Source organism: Nyctereutes procyonoides, unplaced genomic scaffold (genome assembly GCF_905146905.1).
Source record: "Nyctereutes procyonoides isolate TBG_1078 unplaced genomic scaffold, NYPRO_anot_genome, whole genome shotgun sequence".
Classification (NCBI taxonomy): Eukaryota; Metazoa; Chordata; class Mammalia; order Carnivora; family Canidae; genus Nyctereutes; species Nyctereutes procyonoides.
This window is the reverse complement of record NW_026575044.1, coordinates 39,540,540-39,558,727: the sequence shown is the minus strand read 5'-3', so window position 1 is coordinate 39,558,727 and position 18,188 is coordinate 39,540,540. Positions and strand designations below refer to the sequence as shown.

The window sequence follows — 18,188 nt, the reverse complement described above, 5'->3', positions numbered from 1 at the left end:
GACATTTGAGAAGAGAATATAAAAATGACTAAGATAGCAGAAAGGAACCTGCAAGTACTTGGGACTAGAAGGATTCTGCTTTGAGCTTATTAGCTTTTTAAAATGTTTAAGAAAAACCTCAGGAAATGAAATATGTTATTGTAGTTTGTTTTGTGTCTTCTTATATGGAAAGAAACTTGATCAAGAATTTTATTGGAAAATATTTTATCATTACAGTTTTACAAAAGGATGCAGGGATGTTTTGCAAATTCTCATCAATCCTCTGTAGCAGATATGATATTAACATGTCCCTTCTGTGGGAAACAGAGATAATATCATCTGAGTCTTTTGCTTCCTGTTCATCTGATTTAATATAAGAGTAGAATTTGGAAGCATTGAGGAAATTCCCTAGAATATTTGAGTGATTTTGCTTGGTAGCCATCTCAGAGGGCAGGAAACTTTGTTAAGCATCTTTGATCCTAGTTGGGCAAGTGTACCTGGTTGAACCTTAAAAAGAAATGTTGAACTTTATTGACCTGCTTCTATTGGGGCAGGCTATGGCACTTTACCCTATTTCTATGGAAATGTTGGTGACATTGTTGTGAGTCCTCTGCTGGTGAATTGCTACAAGATTCCACAGTTGGAAAACAAAGATTTGGAACATTTAGGGTTGACTGGCAGCCAACTCCTGAGCGTGGAAAACATGATTCTTCTGACCATACAGTATCTTGTACGGCTAGGTAAGCGATTTTCAATAATTGTTTGGTGGTGACAATTTTTATTCTTTTTTGCAACATGCTTTTTTCCTTTCTTTCCCCTCTTTCTCACGTTCATCCACTTGTCCATCTCTTACTTTACCCTTTTCATTTCTAACATTCTTTTCCTTCAACCCCACTCTCTATGACTGTTCTCTTTCTTCTCCCATTTCTTTTCTAGTCCTTTCTCCCATTTGCCTTCCCCCACACCCCATTTCTCTCCTAACTTCTCTAGAATCTTGCTTCTTTGGGTCCTAGAGGAGATAAATTGCGCCACCTAGTGTCCAGTCGCATGATGGTCCTAAGGTCTCCAGAGTGGTACATAGAGGAAGAACCTCAAAGGGCTGTGTCAAGGGTACCCTTCTCCCTTGGGGAGTCTGGCCAAGCCTCCCTTCTGAAAGTGCAGGTGTCATCTGGAATGAAATGAAGCCATTGCCTTACACATTTACAGTTTTCTACTTAGCCTTTTTATCTTGTTTATCCACTGTCTCTACATCCATTTTTTTCTTCTCCAGCTACACCCCTTTGATGTAGTCCCATCATGTTTTCCTTCATTGAGGCAGTGTCTGTGGACCTCCCTGAAAGGCTCTTTAGGCTGTAGGATAAGGGGGATACATAGGTCATGAACCCTTCACTTCCTTTATTTGATATACCCTCCTGAGCTCCACAGTGGGTGCATGCAGGTGCCCTGACAATACTGTGGTGACTCAGCAACATTTACATTGCAATGTCCTTTATTTTGCAAACTGCAGCAGGTCATCTAACATGCAGCCTAATTATACATTCACTCTAGGGCCGGAAGCCACTCATTTACTTTGGAAAATATTCAAGATGTAAAATTACACATAAGTATTTTCAAACATTAAAATAATCCACAAGAGTACAGATTAAATTTCTTAAGAGTTAAATAATAAAAATACTGGGATAAACAATGTTAAAAAAAGAAAGTTTCAGCTGGCCAAATTTAGTCTTTGGAGCAACAGCTAGCAACTGTGGCTGTTAGGCTTGGTGCCCCAAGAGTCTGAAGGCCTGCTTTGACATGGGCTTTTGAAACTTGCAAGGCTTTAGATATCTCACGAGCCACTTTGATGATAAACCTAGGACTTGCTAATCAGCTGATTAGTGGGTAATAAAATTATAAAAACCACCTGTGTCTGCAGCTCATTTGGTGTCATACACTGACTTTCAACTATGTTCCAAGATCGAAAAGGCTTCCAGATGCCTCCAGAATTAGTAAAACAAGCCCACATAGAGTAATGCTATTTATTGGAAAACCAAGCCAATCAGCACAGCACTTTTTTTCAATTTTAATATCAATTTAAAATATCAAAGTCCAAGCAGCCTGGGTGGCTCAGTGGTTTAGCGCCGCCTTTGGCCCAGGGCCTGAACCTGGGGACTTGGGATCGGGTCCCACGTCCCTCCATGCTCCCCTGCATGGAGCCTGCTTCTCTCTCTGCCTGTGTCTCTGCCTCTCTCTCTTTCTGTATGTGTGTCTCTCATGAATAAGTAGATAGGATCTTTAAAAAATAAAGTATCAAAGTTCAAGTTAATTAAATGAACTAAATGATCAAAACAAAATGTCTCTCCTCAAATTACTAAAAGCTCTTACCTTAAAAAGAAAAATCTCCACCGAATTAGACCTCTCTTCTCTGCCCTTTAAGATCAGTTATTTCTAGAGTTTTACTGGCAACCAATTAATATATCTCTCAAAGTGCAACATGAATGGCTACTTTTTTTTTAATCTAAATTTTGTACATTAGGACACCTCTTCTCAGCAACTCCCTTCTTATGGAGTCCTTGAATTTTTGTTTGTTTATTCATTCATTTGTTTGTTTATTTTACCTTTAAAGGTTTTAAAGAGGGCAGCAAGAACATTTTCACATATGCTATTGCTTATAGATAGATTTTTATATTTAATCCAAACTTTTAAAAGAATAAATCTAATACTTTGATGGCTTAGTTGCCTGGACATAAGAGGGAAAAAGAAAAACAAGATTCTTCAGAAGGAAGAGGTCTTTCCACTATAGTCATTTAAAAAAAAAAATCAGTCTGTTCTGGATGCCAGTGGTTTAGCGCCTGCCCTTGGCCCAGGACGTGATCCTGGAGTCCCGGGATCAAGTACCGCATTGGGCTCCCTGCATGGAGCCTGCTTCTCCCTCTGCCTGTGTCTCTGCCTCTCTCTCCATGTGTGTCTCATGTATAAATAAATAAAGTCTTTCAAAAAAATCTATCTGTTATTTCACAGCCTGAAATCTTTTGACGTAGAAAGTGAAATTAGCAAATCCATTGATCATTGGAGGGCTCTGAGTCTGGAACCTTGTCTTTTTTTATTACGGTAGCCCTATCTGAAAAGCCATCAAAACTGATGCCTAGGCTAAGCTGAGTTACTAGAGACCAGCAATTGATGGGGGAAAAAAATTACTATTATCAAGCTTGTGGGAAGTGGAGAAAAACCTCCTGCAATTTAACCATAAAGGCTGAGGATGACGGGAGGTGATTGGAAGCAAGGCATTTTGCTCTCTTACCTCATTTAAACTTTGGTACTTTTTCCTCTATTTCTCAATTCCTAACATTAATTCAGTCAAAATTCTATTTAAAAAATGGGTCTTAAGGCAATGGAGAATGCTATGAATATGTTTGATAATTTTATTTTCTGGGAATGCTTTTATATGTGAAATTAATTATGCTGCCTATTAGAACTTGTTACTCAGTCATGGTTTAGAGTGAGCCTTATGGACACACCTATTCACCAGGCCTCTGAGCCTTCAGGGGGTCTATGAGAGGCTGTAGGGAATGGCAGCAGAGCCACTTGCTTTTGAGCTGCCATTTATTCTGATGGAAGAAAGCTTTAAATAGCCACTTTCCCTTCAACTCATTTATACTGTGCATGTGTACAGTCAATATAAATCTATACACTTTGAGCTCCTAGTATGTACCTAGTATGTACCTAGTGATCACTGACCATGATGCTAATTTTAAAGCAAAATGAAGACAGAAGCTTTGGCAGCTTCTAGGTAATAAAAAGGCATCTACCTTCCTCTAGAAGGCAATTGGGGAGGGGGGGGGGACATAAGAAGTATTAACACAGTGTTACCATTGCAGGGTTCTTGCCCTCTTTTTCCATGGACGGCAGAAAAAACTCCTGAGAGGATTTCAGTCTCCCTCCCTCCCTTTAGCATCCAACCAATCATGAAAAAACTTATTTCCTCCAATTTAATTCTTTTAAAAATATTTAATATTTTACTTTTCTATATCCTAAAAATATTACTAAAACTTCATTTTCTTGCTTTCCCAGAAAATATGAGCAGGGCTCTGGAAAGCCAGCTTAAATTCCTATTGAGGAAGGAAAGATTCTGACTCATTCAAGGTGCCTCCTTCTTATATAGAAGTCCAGTCCTTTACACGTGTATTCTTCCCCAAGGGGATTTTAGCCCTGGGTTCTGAAATTAGTGTTTGATCTCAGGTCACAGACACTGAGGGGTTCTATCTGTCTACCAGAGCCTGAGCTTTCAATTCTCAGGTCTGCACAGCAAAAGAAATGACTGAAGAGCAGGAGTGAGCATAGTCTCACTGGTTTCAATTTAAACTAAATGTAGGAGTTCATTTGAGTCCCTTGGATGCCAAATATCGACTTGCTTGTTTTATCCTAAAGACTGGTTGAGTTTATAAAGAGAATCAGAGAAACAAAATCCCCCTAATTCCAGGGGCTGTCGGTCACCCACATAAATTTAGCCATAACCACAGCTGGAAGAGAGGGCCAAATGCCATCCTTAACAATCCATAATGCTGAGGAATAGCTAGATAACAGTGACATTCTCTATTAGGGAAAGTGTGAGGCTGCCTAAATATAAATTAGAAGTGAAAAATAATTAAACTTCATTTTCCTATGAACAGTATTCCTAAAATTAGGTACAGAGACAATACATTAAAATGTTTTTCAAAGTAGCTATAAATAAAACAAGAAATGAGTGAAACCTAAAGTTGGTTATATGCCAGTAGGTTAGCTTCTTCTTTCATGAGTCATTAATCATGTCTGTAATGACAAGTTTAATAGCTCAGCAAATATACCACCTTCAGGGACCATCGCCTAAGATATACAGTGGAATTGATACTGATGCTGAGTACCTCCTCTTTTAAAAATATCAAGATTAGCATAAAGGAGAACAGGAGAACAGAAGACTCCATTTTTTTTTTAATACTGAGGCAAAGAGAAGGTAACTTTACAATGGAAAATGGTTAGCAGGGCCTCCATTCCTGCAGCCACAATAGGAAAAGAGCTCTTTTGCAGTTGGAGTATGGTAGGCTTAGAAGGACTACACACTAACGTGTGTGTGTGTGTGTGTTTCTCTCTTTTCTAGCTGTGATTTTTAAAAATTCTAACTGTAATTCTCTTCAATTTAGGTCCTGATCAGATACCTCTCAGGGAAGAATTTGAACAAATCATGCTGAAAGCTATGCAGGAATTTACTCTGAGAGAGCGAGCCCTGCAGATGGGTGCTCAGTGTACACCTGTGTCGCCAGGACAACTCCCCTGGCTTGCTAGACTAGTCGCCAGCGTATCTCAAGACTTGGTTCATGTGATTGTGACCCAAAACTCTTTGGCGGAGGGCATATCAGAGACATTGAGGACTCTCAGTGAAATGAGACACTATCAGAGACTACCAGATTATGTTGTGGCAATATGTGCATCAAAAATCAGAGGAAACGAATTTTGTGTGGTAGTATTAGGTGAGTAATGTTTTGGGTTGTTTTTTTTTTATCCATTCATTTCAATCATCTGTCCATTTGAAAAATATTTCTTGAGTGTTTCAAGCATCCATATAATTAATCTCTAGTTAATTGCTCCAACTCCAGTTCTTCCTCCTTATTTTAACGTTTGTCTTTCTCCTCATATCAGATTTTTGTAGCCCTTAGTTTGGCTCGTGTCCCTGTCAGCTGGTTGTGGAGGCATTATTTCAAAGCATGTCCTAGTAACAGATACCCTTGTCTCATGTAACTTCTGTCCTTAAAAGGTTTTAGAAATGTTACCACTCTAGCATGTGATAAAGCCATTGCCACAGGTGGCCTAAGCCAGTGAATCAAATTTGCCAGGAACTTAGCACATGTATTCACCAACTCCTCACTGAAGAGGATACTTCACGTTGTAACATTAACTCTAAAGGAAAGGTTCAGAAAGTTGGAACATTACAAAATGTGTTTTTGTTTCTGGCGCTGATTTTCTATCAGGCACCATCATGAGTAGCCAGCCATCTGGACTAAATTTGCTTTTTTCCTCTCTAGTGATGGTTCTTACCTATTTCTACTAAAGAAGCCAAACCCCCTCACTTTGGCAAAACCTGCCTGCCCATATCTCCATGACATAAATCTTGATCAGAAAGTATGATACATTAATTTTTTTGAATTTTCACTTGTAAAAACAACTAAACACCATAAGTTTATATTTTAAGACAGGTATTCATAATCATGCAAACACAATTTTTAAAGGTTTTTCACATTCCTACTGAGTCTTTTTTTTTTTTATAAATTAATTTTTATTGGTGTTCAATTTACCAACATACAGAATAACACCCAGTGCTCATCCCGTCAAGTGTCCCCCTCCGTGCCCGTCACCCATTCACCCCCACCCCCCGCCCTCCTCCCCTTCCACCACCCCTAGTTCATTTCCCAGAGTTAGAAGTCTTTATGTTCTGTGTCCCTTTCTGATATCTCCCACACATTTCTTCTCCCTTCCCTTATATTCCCCTTCACTATTATTCATATTCCCCAAATGAGTGAGAACATACACTGTTTGTCCTTCTCCGATTGACTTACTTCACTCAGCATAATACCCTCCAGTTCCATCCACGTTGAAGCAAATGGTGGGTATTTTTTGTTTCTAATGGCTGAGTAATATTCCATTGTATACATAAACCACATCTTCTTTATCCATTCATCTTTCGATGGGCACCGAGGCTCCTTCCACAGTTTGGCTATTGTGGACATGGCTGCTAGAAACATCGGGGTGCAGGTGCCCTACTGAGTCTTTAAACACATGTATAGTATTTTTCACAGTTACAAACATAAGGTATATCATTTTTCCCCTTGATCATCTAACATTTTATTATAAACATTTTCTTCTTAAAATTGCCATTTTAAATGCTGAGTAATTGTCCATCTTCTGACGTGCCATACTTTCCTTAACCAGATCCCTATAGTTACATGTTTTAGTTGTTTCCAATTTTTGCTATTATAAATCATATTTCTGTTAACATTTGTTCACTGGTGCATCACTTCCTCCCTCTCTTCTGCAGGTCAGCATCAGTCCAGAGCTCTGGCAGAGAGCATGCTAACCACAAGTGAGTTTTTGAAAGAAATTAGTTATGAGCTCATCACAGGAAAGGTCAGTTTCCTGGCATCACATTTCAAAACCACATCATTAGGTAAGTGGTTGTAGGATTCAGCAGAACTGCCAGTCCCTAACTGTGTGATTTTCTGAATTTAAATTTTAGCCTGTAGAGGAGATGAGCATGGAGCTTAAACTTGCCTGCTGACCTTCCCTCATTTGGAATGGTTTATCCTCAGTATTTTGTTACTGACACAGCAGGTGGTCCAGAGGAAGGCACATGGGCACTGGTATGGAGGGCCTCAGCTCAGCCACTACTTAGTGGTGTAACCTTGGGAGAGATTCTTCCTCCCTGGATCTCAGTTTTCTAATATGTCAAATGGAGATAGAATGATGCCATCCTAACTGCTTTGAGTATTGTGGAGGTCAAGAGAGATACACCATGTAAAAGCATGTAAGTCGTAAGCACAGTACATATGAGGGTAGCTCTGGCTATAGAGATACTGCTACAGACATGGCCAAGTGTAAACTCAGACAGGAAAAGCTCACTGACTGACAAATCTTGATGAAAACCCAGCTTAAGTGTCCAATGAGACTAATATAAATTTATCATTCCTTGTAATCTTATCTCCTCTTTATTATGTAATAGGCGATGATCTGGACAAGCTGCTAGACAAAATGCAACAAAGAAGAGGAGAAAGTGTGGTTACCCCTTTCAATGGAGATCTTAACGAGTGTGTGTCAGCTCAGGAGGCTGCCGCTATGATCCCCACGCAAAACCTGGGTAACGTCACCTCAGACCAAAAGGAGGAAATAGAAGCTAAGTCATTCTGAGGGTTTTCAGGTCTTGTTTTAGAGTCACAGATTATGACAGGTTTTTTCCTCACTATCTACATAATAAATATGGCTCAAATTAAAAATGTCTCTTGATGGGGCCTGGATCAAACACCTTGTTCTTAGTAGATGTCTTCTAGAATTAAAATCAAAGTTGAAGACTTTATTATAAGCAGACTCTCTTTTTTTCCCAAAAACAATTCTGGCTCTACCAGCTATGCCTAGAGAGCTGTTGGTGCTATCTGAGGGCTACAAAGAACTGCTTGGAAGAATGTAGAATGCAGTCTGTGTAAGGCTTCTGGCTCTCCACCCCCTTCATTTACTCTCTGACGTATAAAACACACATAATCTCAGGGATAGCAAGGCATCCCTGGCAAGTAGCACAGCAATACCAACATATCATCTGCCCTACAAGCTTCCAGGATGCAAAAAAGGATAGTGGGAGGGGCACCTGGGTGGCTCCATCAGTTAAGCATCCAACCTCTGATTTCAGCTCAGGTCATCGAACCCTGTATCAGGCTCCACGCTCAGCAGGGAGTGTGCTGGAGATTCTCTCTCTCCCTCTCTCTCTGCCCCTCTCCACCCCCCTGCATACTCTCTCTAAAATAAATGAATAAATAAATAAATCTTTTTTTTTAAAGCGGGGGATAGTGGGAACAGGGGCTAGGAGTTTCATCATTAGATTGGGTTCTTTTATGTTCAGATTCCTTCCCCAATTCCCTGTTGATAAGGACAACATAGGAGATGATCAAAAAAAGAATAGGACAGAGGGTAGGACAGATCCATAGAGTTGCTGCTGACAGCCTTCTGGCCTTCACTTGATAGGAATGTGTCATTTATATATTAGGACTGACTCAGCAATAAAAGTAGCATGGCTTGGCATCAGCTCAGTCACAAAAACAAATTCAAATGCACGCAATATTTTTTTTTAAGTAGGCCCTAAGCCCAGTGTGGACCACATTGCAGGGCTCGAACTCATAACCCTGAGATCAAGACCTGAACTGAGGTCAAGAGTCAGAATTTAACTGACTGAGCCACCCAGGTGCCCCCACAATAAAATGTTTTTACTGCTGCACATTATTTGAGGATAAAGCAATCATCCAGATGATCTAAAATGTATTCATATTATTTTTGAATTATTAACAAAGTTAGAATTTAAAAATTCTCAGAGTACTTACAGATTTCTACATATCCTTGCTTCCTTGTTTAAGAAACATTGCTTAAAGATATTTATTAGGTTTCCTCAAACTTTAAAATCTGCTAAGTTAAATTCTACAAAGTTATGTTATCACCTAAGTTAGTCCCCACCTATCCAACCTATGACAGGAAAGAAATAATAGCCTACCCAAAGATTTATTTTGAGTGGTAATTTTTGTGGGCCAAGAACCATTCTGCTATTAAAAGTTGCAGCTTTGGCCTTTTCTACTGGGTTCTCTTAGCCACCTTTAAATCTCCAGTCATTGTCAAGTTTCCATGTGGTTAGGGTATTATGACTACCATCTTTACCTTGGCCACATTGCAATTTTATTTTTTTAAAGATTTTATTTATTTATTTATTTGACAGATAGAAAGAGCGTGCGCACAAACAGGAGGAGCAGCAGACAGAGGAAAAGGGAGAGGGAGAAGCAGGATCCCTGCTAGCAGGGAGCCTGAGGTGGGGCTCAATCCCAAAACCCTGGGATCATGACCTGAGCCGAAGGCAGACACTTAGCCAACTGAGCCACCCAAGCGCCCCATGCATTTGGCTTCAGAAAACATTAATTAGTGCAGGTTAATTGGGGCTTTGTGTGCTCCAGCCAGACTTTCACATGTATTCCTGATAAAAAGCTGCTTTGTAAAGAAATCTTAAATGTTACCTGCTCAAGTATTCATCTATGCTTGTCTTGTTAAGTGTGTGTATGTGTGTATGTGTGCGTGTGTGTGTTTGCGTGCCCACAGGTATGAGATTGATTGCTTCGTTAAAACTTGTCATAAAAAGCTACTGGCATGCTTAGACTGTCTGGGCAATGTTCTTCTAATACATCACCTCTTGAGTAGCCAGCTGGCCATGTCATGAGTCAGGTCTCTTCAGATAGTACAGGCGTCAGCATTGAGTTGGCCACAACCACCTATAACTGCCAGGTCATAAGCACTGGCAAGTTGAGTGGGAAAAAAGGTGAAGGTAGTGTCTCTGTGACCTGTGTTATACAGTTCCTGGGGAGAAGAATTCCAATCATGTTGCAACTGACTTGTTGAAGAGGAAATGTTTACTGTGGCGCTGTCCAGATAAGTTCAAAGGAACTCCACATTAATATGGTTACCGCATCACCTCTTTCCCTGAACTCTGTCTGGGCTTGGGCACCTGACCTGTGCTGATACTCCTAAAGAAAGCTGGAAACCCTTGCTTCCTCTGTCCGGAGATGAGTCCTAGCTCTCACTGTGAGAGTGTAGTTTGTCTCTACATTTCTGGGTGGGGGAGGGATATTGAGTAGTGATTTGTGAGCCAATCAGTCAATTTTAAAAGGATACGTTTGTAAAGTTACCACATCCACTCTTGAACACATCCTTTCAGCCAAGTTTTCAGAGAAAATAAGAAACCTATTAAAACTCAATAGACAGTGAAAATAGAACACTTGGTATAGAGCATTACTGTGTATGTATGTTGTGTGTCCCCCTTATGAATACACAGTGGCCATCAACAGAATTGAATTAATCTTGTTCTCATGACTTTTTTATTTTAGATTTAGATAATGAAACCTTCCAAATTTATCAACCACAGCTAACGGTTGCCAGAAAACTCTTATCCCAGGTGTGTGCTATAGCAGATAGCGGCAGTCAGAGCCTGGACCTCGGCCACTTCAGCAAAGTGGACTTCATCATCATTGTCCCAAGATCAGAGGTTCTGGTCCAGCAAACACTTCAACGGATTCGACAATCAGGTGAGATTGAACTTTCAAAGAAGAACCTACAGAGACCAGCCTTAGATTCCTACTGTCTCTTACTTTTGCTTAATCTAAATGTTTACAGGATGATTGCATCCTTTTTTACAGTATTACAAAATCATAAGACCACTTTAAACATTATTTCAAATTTATCTGTAACTTTTCCTTCAAAGGACTCTGACCCTTTTCCCTCCTAGGAGATGGGTAAATTGATGCACATGTTTGCCTGATACTATTAAATCTGTGATGTAATTGGTAGACTAGAAACTGGTCATTCTTTTATGAGGAGAAATGTTCTCAAGGCAGGGATAGCCCTACATGCCACTTGAGCTATGCCACTTGAGCTCCTTCTATGGTCAGATAGGTCACATTCTCATAGGTGGCTTCTTAGATATTTAGCACACTACCAGCACATTTAGATAGATAGAAACCAGATCACCATTCCCCATAGGAACAATGATAACACCTACTTAGAAAAAAAAATTAGGAGACTCCTAGGGGGCTCAGTGGTTGAGCATCTGCCTTTGGCTCAGGGTGTGATCTGAATTCCTGGGGTCGAGTCCCACATCAGGCTCCTTGAATGGAGCCTACTTCTCCTCCTTCTGCCTGTGTCTCTTCCTCTCTTCCTGTGTCTCTCATGAATAAATAAAATCTTAAAAAAAAAAGAAAAATACAGTTAGGGACACCTGGGTGGCTCAGTTGGTTGAATGTCCAACTTTTGATTTCAGCTCAGGTCTTGATCTCAATGTTAAGTGAGTTCAAACCCTGCACTGGGCTCCACACTAGGCACAGAGCCTAGTTTTTAAAAAAATACAAAGTTAGAATTTCTGCTAATGACTCTCAGAGAATGAGTATGGAAGAAAAAATATTTTTTCCATAAAATGGAAAAGGGTGGGGAGCAAAAATTCTAGAAGTCTGTGGTAAATAATATCCTTTTCAGACATAAAATTTACCTAGAATTAGAAGATGCAATAAATAATTCAGAAGACTGGGACAGCTGAGAATACTTGCCTTTGTAAGCTAGGTTTGAAAAGGAAATTACAAATATCGAGTTGCTTCTGAGTACCTTAGCTGAAAGAAACATTCATGCACACACAGAGATTTTAGCTGGAGGATGAGTCTTTTTGCCACAGTAAAATATTGTATTTTCAATATATTTGAAAACAAGTAAGAAGAAAAATTCAAGAGTGCTTACAATGTAGTTTATTTGAAAAAAAATGTAGTTTATACGTTTCATACCTATGATACAGTGCTTCTTAAACTTTAGTACGAATATAGATCACATGGGGATCTCGTTAAAATGCAGATTCCTCTTAGCGGGCCTGTGTGGGCTCATTTTTTTTTTAATTGAGGTATAATGGACACATAATTTTGTATTAGTTTCAGGGATATAACATAATGATTTGATCATTGTATATATTGTGAAATGATCACCACAATAAGTCTAGTTAGCATGTTACCATACATAGTTGCAAACATTTTTCTTTTTTTTTTTTCTTGTGATGAGGACTCCTAAGATTTACTTTCTTAGCAAATTTCAGATATGCAATACACTATTATTAACTATAGCTACCATGCTCTACATTATATCCCTGGGACTTATGTATTTTACAGCTAGAGGTTTTACCTTTTGACCACCTTTTGACCCATTCCCCACTACCCCATCCAGCAACCATCAGTCTCCTTTCTATATCTATGAGCTTCTTTTATGTTGTTGTTTGTTTTGTTTTTTTAGGTACCACATATAAGTGAGATCTTATGTTATTTGTCTTTCTCTCTCTGACTTATTTCAGACTCTTCATTTCTAACAACCTCCCAGGGGATGCCAATGCTGTTGGTGGGAGGGCCACACTTTTGAGTAGCATACTCTATAAGAAATCTCCCATTATTTGTTCCATGGGCCAAATGAGCTGACAGACAATAGGTTTTTTCCCTCTTTATATGTAACTGGCACACATGTAAAGTCTTTTCATACCTTCTGGAGGCCCAAGTGCCTGGTTAACAGTGCAGTATTTTTTATAGCCTCTAAAATTCTGAATGACAAGTTACAAAAGGACCTATTACAAATATTGACTGATAGATGATTAGCCAGAGAAGATCAGATACTTTCTCATACAATTCACCAGAGTGAGTTCTAGGCTCTCTACGCTACTGGCCATTTCTGCATTTCTCTCTGCCTCCATTGTGGGAAATGGATAAGCTGTAATTGTACCAACACTCACCAGATTTTTTTAATGGATTTTTTTACTTCCTTACCATGGAGGGAGTGCCTTCTTTTATAGGTGTTTTATTTCCACCAACTGGCCTCTGTGGCCTTCCTGAGTTTGTGATCTGATATCTGAAATCATGCTTGAGCAGACACATCATAGCACCTGTTTCAAGTGGTGAAATCATCCATGGTCAGCAGTTGTGCTTTCTTCAGAGCCTTTTCCTGAAATAACCTCTTGGTGACCTGTACTTTCACCTTTCTTAACAAATGCAAGACCCTAAATAAAACCTTGCATTTTTGATAGTTGAAGAAATTGTATACATCCTTCCTTTTTCCTTCTCATTGCCCTTTTTTCTAACGTGAGAACTGTAAGATTATAAGTCCTCAGAAATGTACCAGAATTTGACCAATTACTAAGCTTAGAGTCCAGAAAAATCAATGTTAAGGACAAATTTAGGAAATTCAAAGCAAAGCATATCTTAAAAAGTATTCATATCTTGTTTTGGCATACATACTGAATTTTATGCTGCAAAAGCAATCACTTCTACATGTTGCAAAATAACTTTGTTCATTTTATTATTTAAAAAAAGTAGTTGCATTCTTTACTTTGAAAAATAGAAGAACCAAAGTAGAAAAATTTCAACATGTATAATCCCACTATTCAAGGGTAACTAAATGGTAAATCTGCATGTTAACAAATGACTTAATACCTAGAGTTTCAGGCTTTCTTCTCTGCCTGTGTCTGTTTTTTCACCTGACATTACAATATGTACATTTTTTCTATATCATTAAAATTTTTTATAAGCATCATTCTTTTTTTTATGATAGTCACAAAGAGAGAGAATGAGAGAGAGAGAGAGAGAGAGAGAGAGAGAGGCAGAGACACAGGCAGAGGGAGAAGCAGGCTCCATGCACCGGGAGCCCAACGTGGGACCCAATCCCAGGTCTCCAGGATCGCGCCCTGGGCCAAAGGCAGGCGCTAAACCGCTGCGCCACCCAGGGATCCCTATAAGCATCATTCTTAATGTATATGTAGTATGCCATATCATAATGGCACCCAAATTTACTTGCTTCATATTCTTGGAACACATAATAATTGATAGTTGAAGAGCAAGCACATTTAAGGTGTAAAGAGAAATTGTCCATAGCATAGTAGTAAGCAGGAGATTATCCACTAACACACTCGACATCAGAGCTATGAAAGGAGAAAAGGTTCTCAAGAAATCATCTCATTCCGTTTCCTTCTATTTCACCATGTGACTCTATAGGAGAGCTTCATTTGCCTAAGGTCATAGAGGGCAGTGCCTTGGGGTCAAGCACTGGCTTTTCGTTTCTGCATGCCTTATGTCTCATTTGCGCTTCTCTTCAGCTGAGTACAAGTAGACCCTCAACTAATGTTTAAATGAAGGGCTGGAAGGAAGAAGGGGAGGGGTGGACAGAAGGAAAAGCAGTGTCCAAGTGTTCTGCTTTCTGGTTCTATTTGCCTTTCCCTAAAGGAAGCATTTCAGCAGCTAATTGGCCAGGAAAAGCACCTGGCAGGGAGAAGCAGCAAGGGCATACAGAAAGGCCACATCCTTGGCAGCCCTTGTGTGACTGAAAGAAAAGGTGAAAATAGAAACCATCACATTGTGCAGACTCAGCTCTAAGGCAAAGCATGTGATACCTCAACTCCCATTCTAATTAAGGAAGGGAGGTAGAGAGGAAGAAAAGAAAAGAATACATTATGGAAAAAATTGGAAGGTGAAAAAGAAACCAAAGGGATTAAACATTTTCAAATTTGCCCAAAATGGATTTGTAACTGCTGGAATGATCAATGGAGCATTGATCAGCATAAGGAATCTTTAGACTATAGGAAATATTTCTGTTTTAATGTCATTTTTAAAAACTTTGATGTGGTAGCATAATTCTTTTAATTCTAAGGAGACCCCACATTCTGTAAATTAGAACACTAGGGTATCAGTGTGATCAAATGCAAGCCACTTTCAGTTCAAGGTGGTTGGGGTGACAATAGGAAGTATTAGTGACTGTCCATATTTTCTTCCTCCCTACTTTTAAAATGGTGTCTGAGGGGGTCCCCAGTGAATGGTAGCAGGAATTTTTATTCTGCTGAACTGACACAAATTTGGTACCTTAACACATGCCTGCTTATATAAGAAACAGATAAATGTTTTTTCTACTGATATGTAGGTAGCTTATTCTATCCATACGGAGGTAAAGAGGTTTTAAGGAAGTCAAAGAGAGGGATTCCCTAGGTGGCTCAGCGGTTGGGCACCTGCCTTCGGCTCAGGTCATTATACCAGGATCCAGGATCCAGTCCCATGTCGGGCTCCCTGCGAGGAGTCTGCTTCTCCCTCTGCCTATGTCTCTGCCTCTGTGTGTGTGTGTGTGTGTGTGTCATGAATAAATAAATAAATCTTTAAAAAAGGAAGTCAAAGAGATTAGAAGGGGAAGTGAAGAGATAGTGGAAAGCATTTTACCTTTCTAAAATAGATTTTCTTGGTCTCATCAACCTCATGCTACCTTGTCAGTCACCTAAAATTTTAATAGAAAAAACTATTGGGCAGTGACAGCCAGCAGGGAATAGGATCCCAGAGAAGAAAGTACGAGGAAGCTACTCTATTCTGAGGTGGAATGGGGAAACACTAGAGATTTATTTGTACAAAGACAAGTACCTAAAGTTACCATTTTTTTAAAGTTACCATTCTTAAAATTATTTTCCAACCATGTAGTTAGCTGCCCAGTGCCCAACCTTTGTTTGTGGTTGTTGGCATTTGGCTCCCAGCCTCAGCCTTCCAACCTGCCATCATCTGGAGGTACTGCCTATCCATCCAATATCCTAGCTTCTTGGGACTTCGATTCCTCATCCATACTCCTCTGCAATTGCCTGCTCCTTAGTCATATTCCAGACCCTGCTGGATCCCACAATCATCCATTCCAGTATCCCCAATGCCAGACCACAGGCTTTCTCCCTACATATTCACAATGTTGGACACTATAGGAGAAAGAAAGTTAACACTTCCAACTAATAGCATCATAAACTCTTTTTTTGGCTGTCTAGTTGGATCTCTCTCCCATTCTCCACAGTGGCTGGCTACTATAGACTCTGGTTCATCAAAATTTATGTCTTCATCCTTCTCTCTTAGCAAATAACCATGCTGTGTACTTATCTCCTGGCCCACCCCCAAAAGAAGAAAACTTCAGATAAAAACTTCCTGCTCCCAAATCTAGAAACCTAACTGCATACACACCTACCTTTTCCCCTTCCCTCCTGCTCAGTGAAAGAGCTCAGGTAAACCTGACTCTCCCACCTTTCTCTAGATGCCATCCCTTCTCATTCTCATGGACCTCACACTATCAATTATCTTTTCACTTATTGCCAGCTTCAACCTCTTTCTTTCCTGGGGCTCATTTCATCCATTTAAACCTGCCTCCACTCTCTCAGTGTCTGTTAATCCTACCTAACCCCTTCAGCTCACCCTCATCTGGTTAACTACCAAATTTACTGAGAGAGTTGTCTATTGTTACCTTGTTTCCTCATCTCCCACTCGCTTCTCAGCACCCTACAAACTGGCCTCCACTTCCCACCTCCCACCCTTTTAGGACTCTCTGCAGTATTACCAATACCTTTTCAGGCCTTATCTGAACTCTTGACAGCATAGGAGACCTCTGTTTCTTCCTTTAAATGCTTCAGTTCCTTTGGCTTCCAAGACACATTCTTACCCAGCTTTTCTTCTGCAGCTTATGCACCCAATGCTCATGTACACCTTGTGGTGCTCCAGCTGTGGCATTCAACTGCTGTCTTGTGGCTGTGTGTTTATTTGTGCTCTTTCTCCACAAGTAAAGTAAAATATTCAGGGAACATCTCTGTGGATGGCACAGTGGACACTTAATAAATATTTATTGAACTGAATTTTTGTAACATTTTGTTGAAGTGAATTTTAAGGTAAAGACCATTTTAAAAGGAAGCCGTAGAAACAATATTCAGTAGTCCTCTGGCAAAAACCAATTTGGTTATTAAAACCATATTTCAGAAATCCGCTTAGGCTAAAAGTAAAGGCCTTAAATATGTGTTTATTAAGTGTGTCTGTCAGGCACAGAGGGCACTGAGGTTGTATCTGTATGTTCAGAATGCTGTTCTTGGGCAGGACAAGTGCTGGCTTTCTTCCTTCAGCCAAACTGCACAGTAGTATTGACTCACACAAACAAGTTTGCACCAAACCCAGAGGAAAGAATTCTTTCCAGGAGGAGGACAGAAGGGAGCCAGCTGGGCCACCAAGAGACAAAGGAACCCAATGCAGTGAGCACTGAAAACAATCAGCAGGGATTTTAATCAGCTATTCCAATTCAAGATTATTTATCTGCTGAAAAGAGATTGCCAGGGTGACGGAATGCCCATTGTTATCTTAATACTTAAAAACTCAGGATGCTCTAATAATTTAATATTTTCTTGATTTTTTACATTCTTTTAAACAGTAGAATTATTTTTGCATACCAAAACTTTGGAGAAATTAATTCCATCCAAAGAGAAGATGAACAGCTAAAACTAAGAGTAGTTGCATTTTTCTTTGGAATATCTTCTTGATGAGAAGAGCAAGAAATAAAAATTAAAAATAAAAAATTTAGGAATAAAATGCTTTGTTGAAAAACATCAAGGGATAAGAATGTACAAGGCAGATGCAGTTCCCTCCAAACAAACAGGCAGTGTGGTGAGGCCTTGATTTGGGTACCGGGTCATCTTTAATGATACCTGGACATTTTAGATTTCCCTGATCATTACCAGTTTGATGTGATATTCAGGCTGATTATCTACTTCCAGCAATGGGTGCTGGTCACTCATTTAGACTTTTCATCTTTGTGGAAAGGCCTTTGACACTGGTGCTCAGAAGATATTATGGATTTGGTGTGTAGGTCCTTGGTTTTATTCTCCTTCAAGACACTCAGGTGGTAGAAAAATTGCTGCTTCCCCTTTAAAGGTTTTAGAGTAATAGCCTCAGAAGACATGATGTTGTTTCTCTTTAATCCCATAGAGGGAAATACAGGTTAGTGCTCCGGCTTTCCTTAAAACACATTTGGCTCCTGTAATCTTCAGTAAAGAGTAAAAGGGACAAATGGTGACAATCAAGCTGCTTGAAGTCCTTGACCATCCAAGAAGTCTCCTCTCTAGAGAT

The 18,188-nt window shown here is 39.7% G+C and overlaps 1 protein-coding gene across 1 annotated transcript in view; it reads left to right on the top strand.

Moving 5' to 3' along the window:
• GREB1L (GREB1 like retinoic acid receptor coactivator) overlaps positions 1 to 18,188 on the top strand; it is a 156,855-nt gene that overhangs the window by 81,943 nt on the left and 56,724 nt on the right. The window contains exons 12-16 of the mRNA XM_055323629.1: positions 534 to 719; positions 5,136 to 5,462; positions 7,025 to 7,153; positions 7,706 to 7,840; positions 10,611 to 10,808. Of these exons, the coding sequence (XP_055179604.1) occupies positions 534 to 719; positions 5,136 to 5,462; positions 7,025 to 7,153; positions 7,706 to 7,840; positions 10,611 to 10,808 (975 nt within the window). The remainder of the gene's footprint in view (positions 1 to 533; positions 720 to 5,135; positions 5,463 to 7,024; positions 7,154 to 7,705; positions 7,841 to 10,610; positions 10,809 to 18,188) is intronic.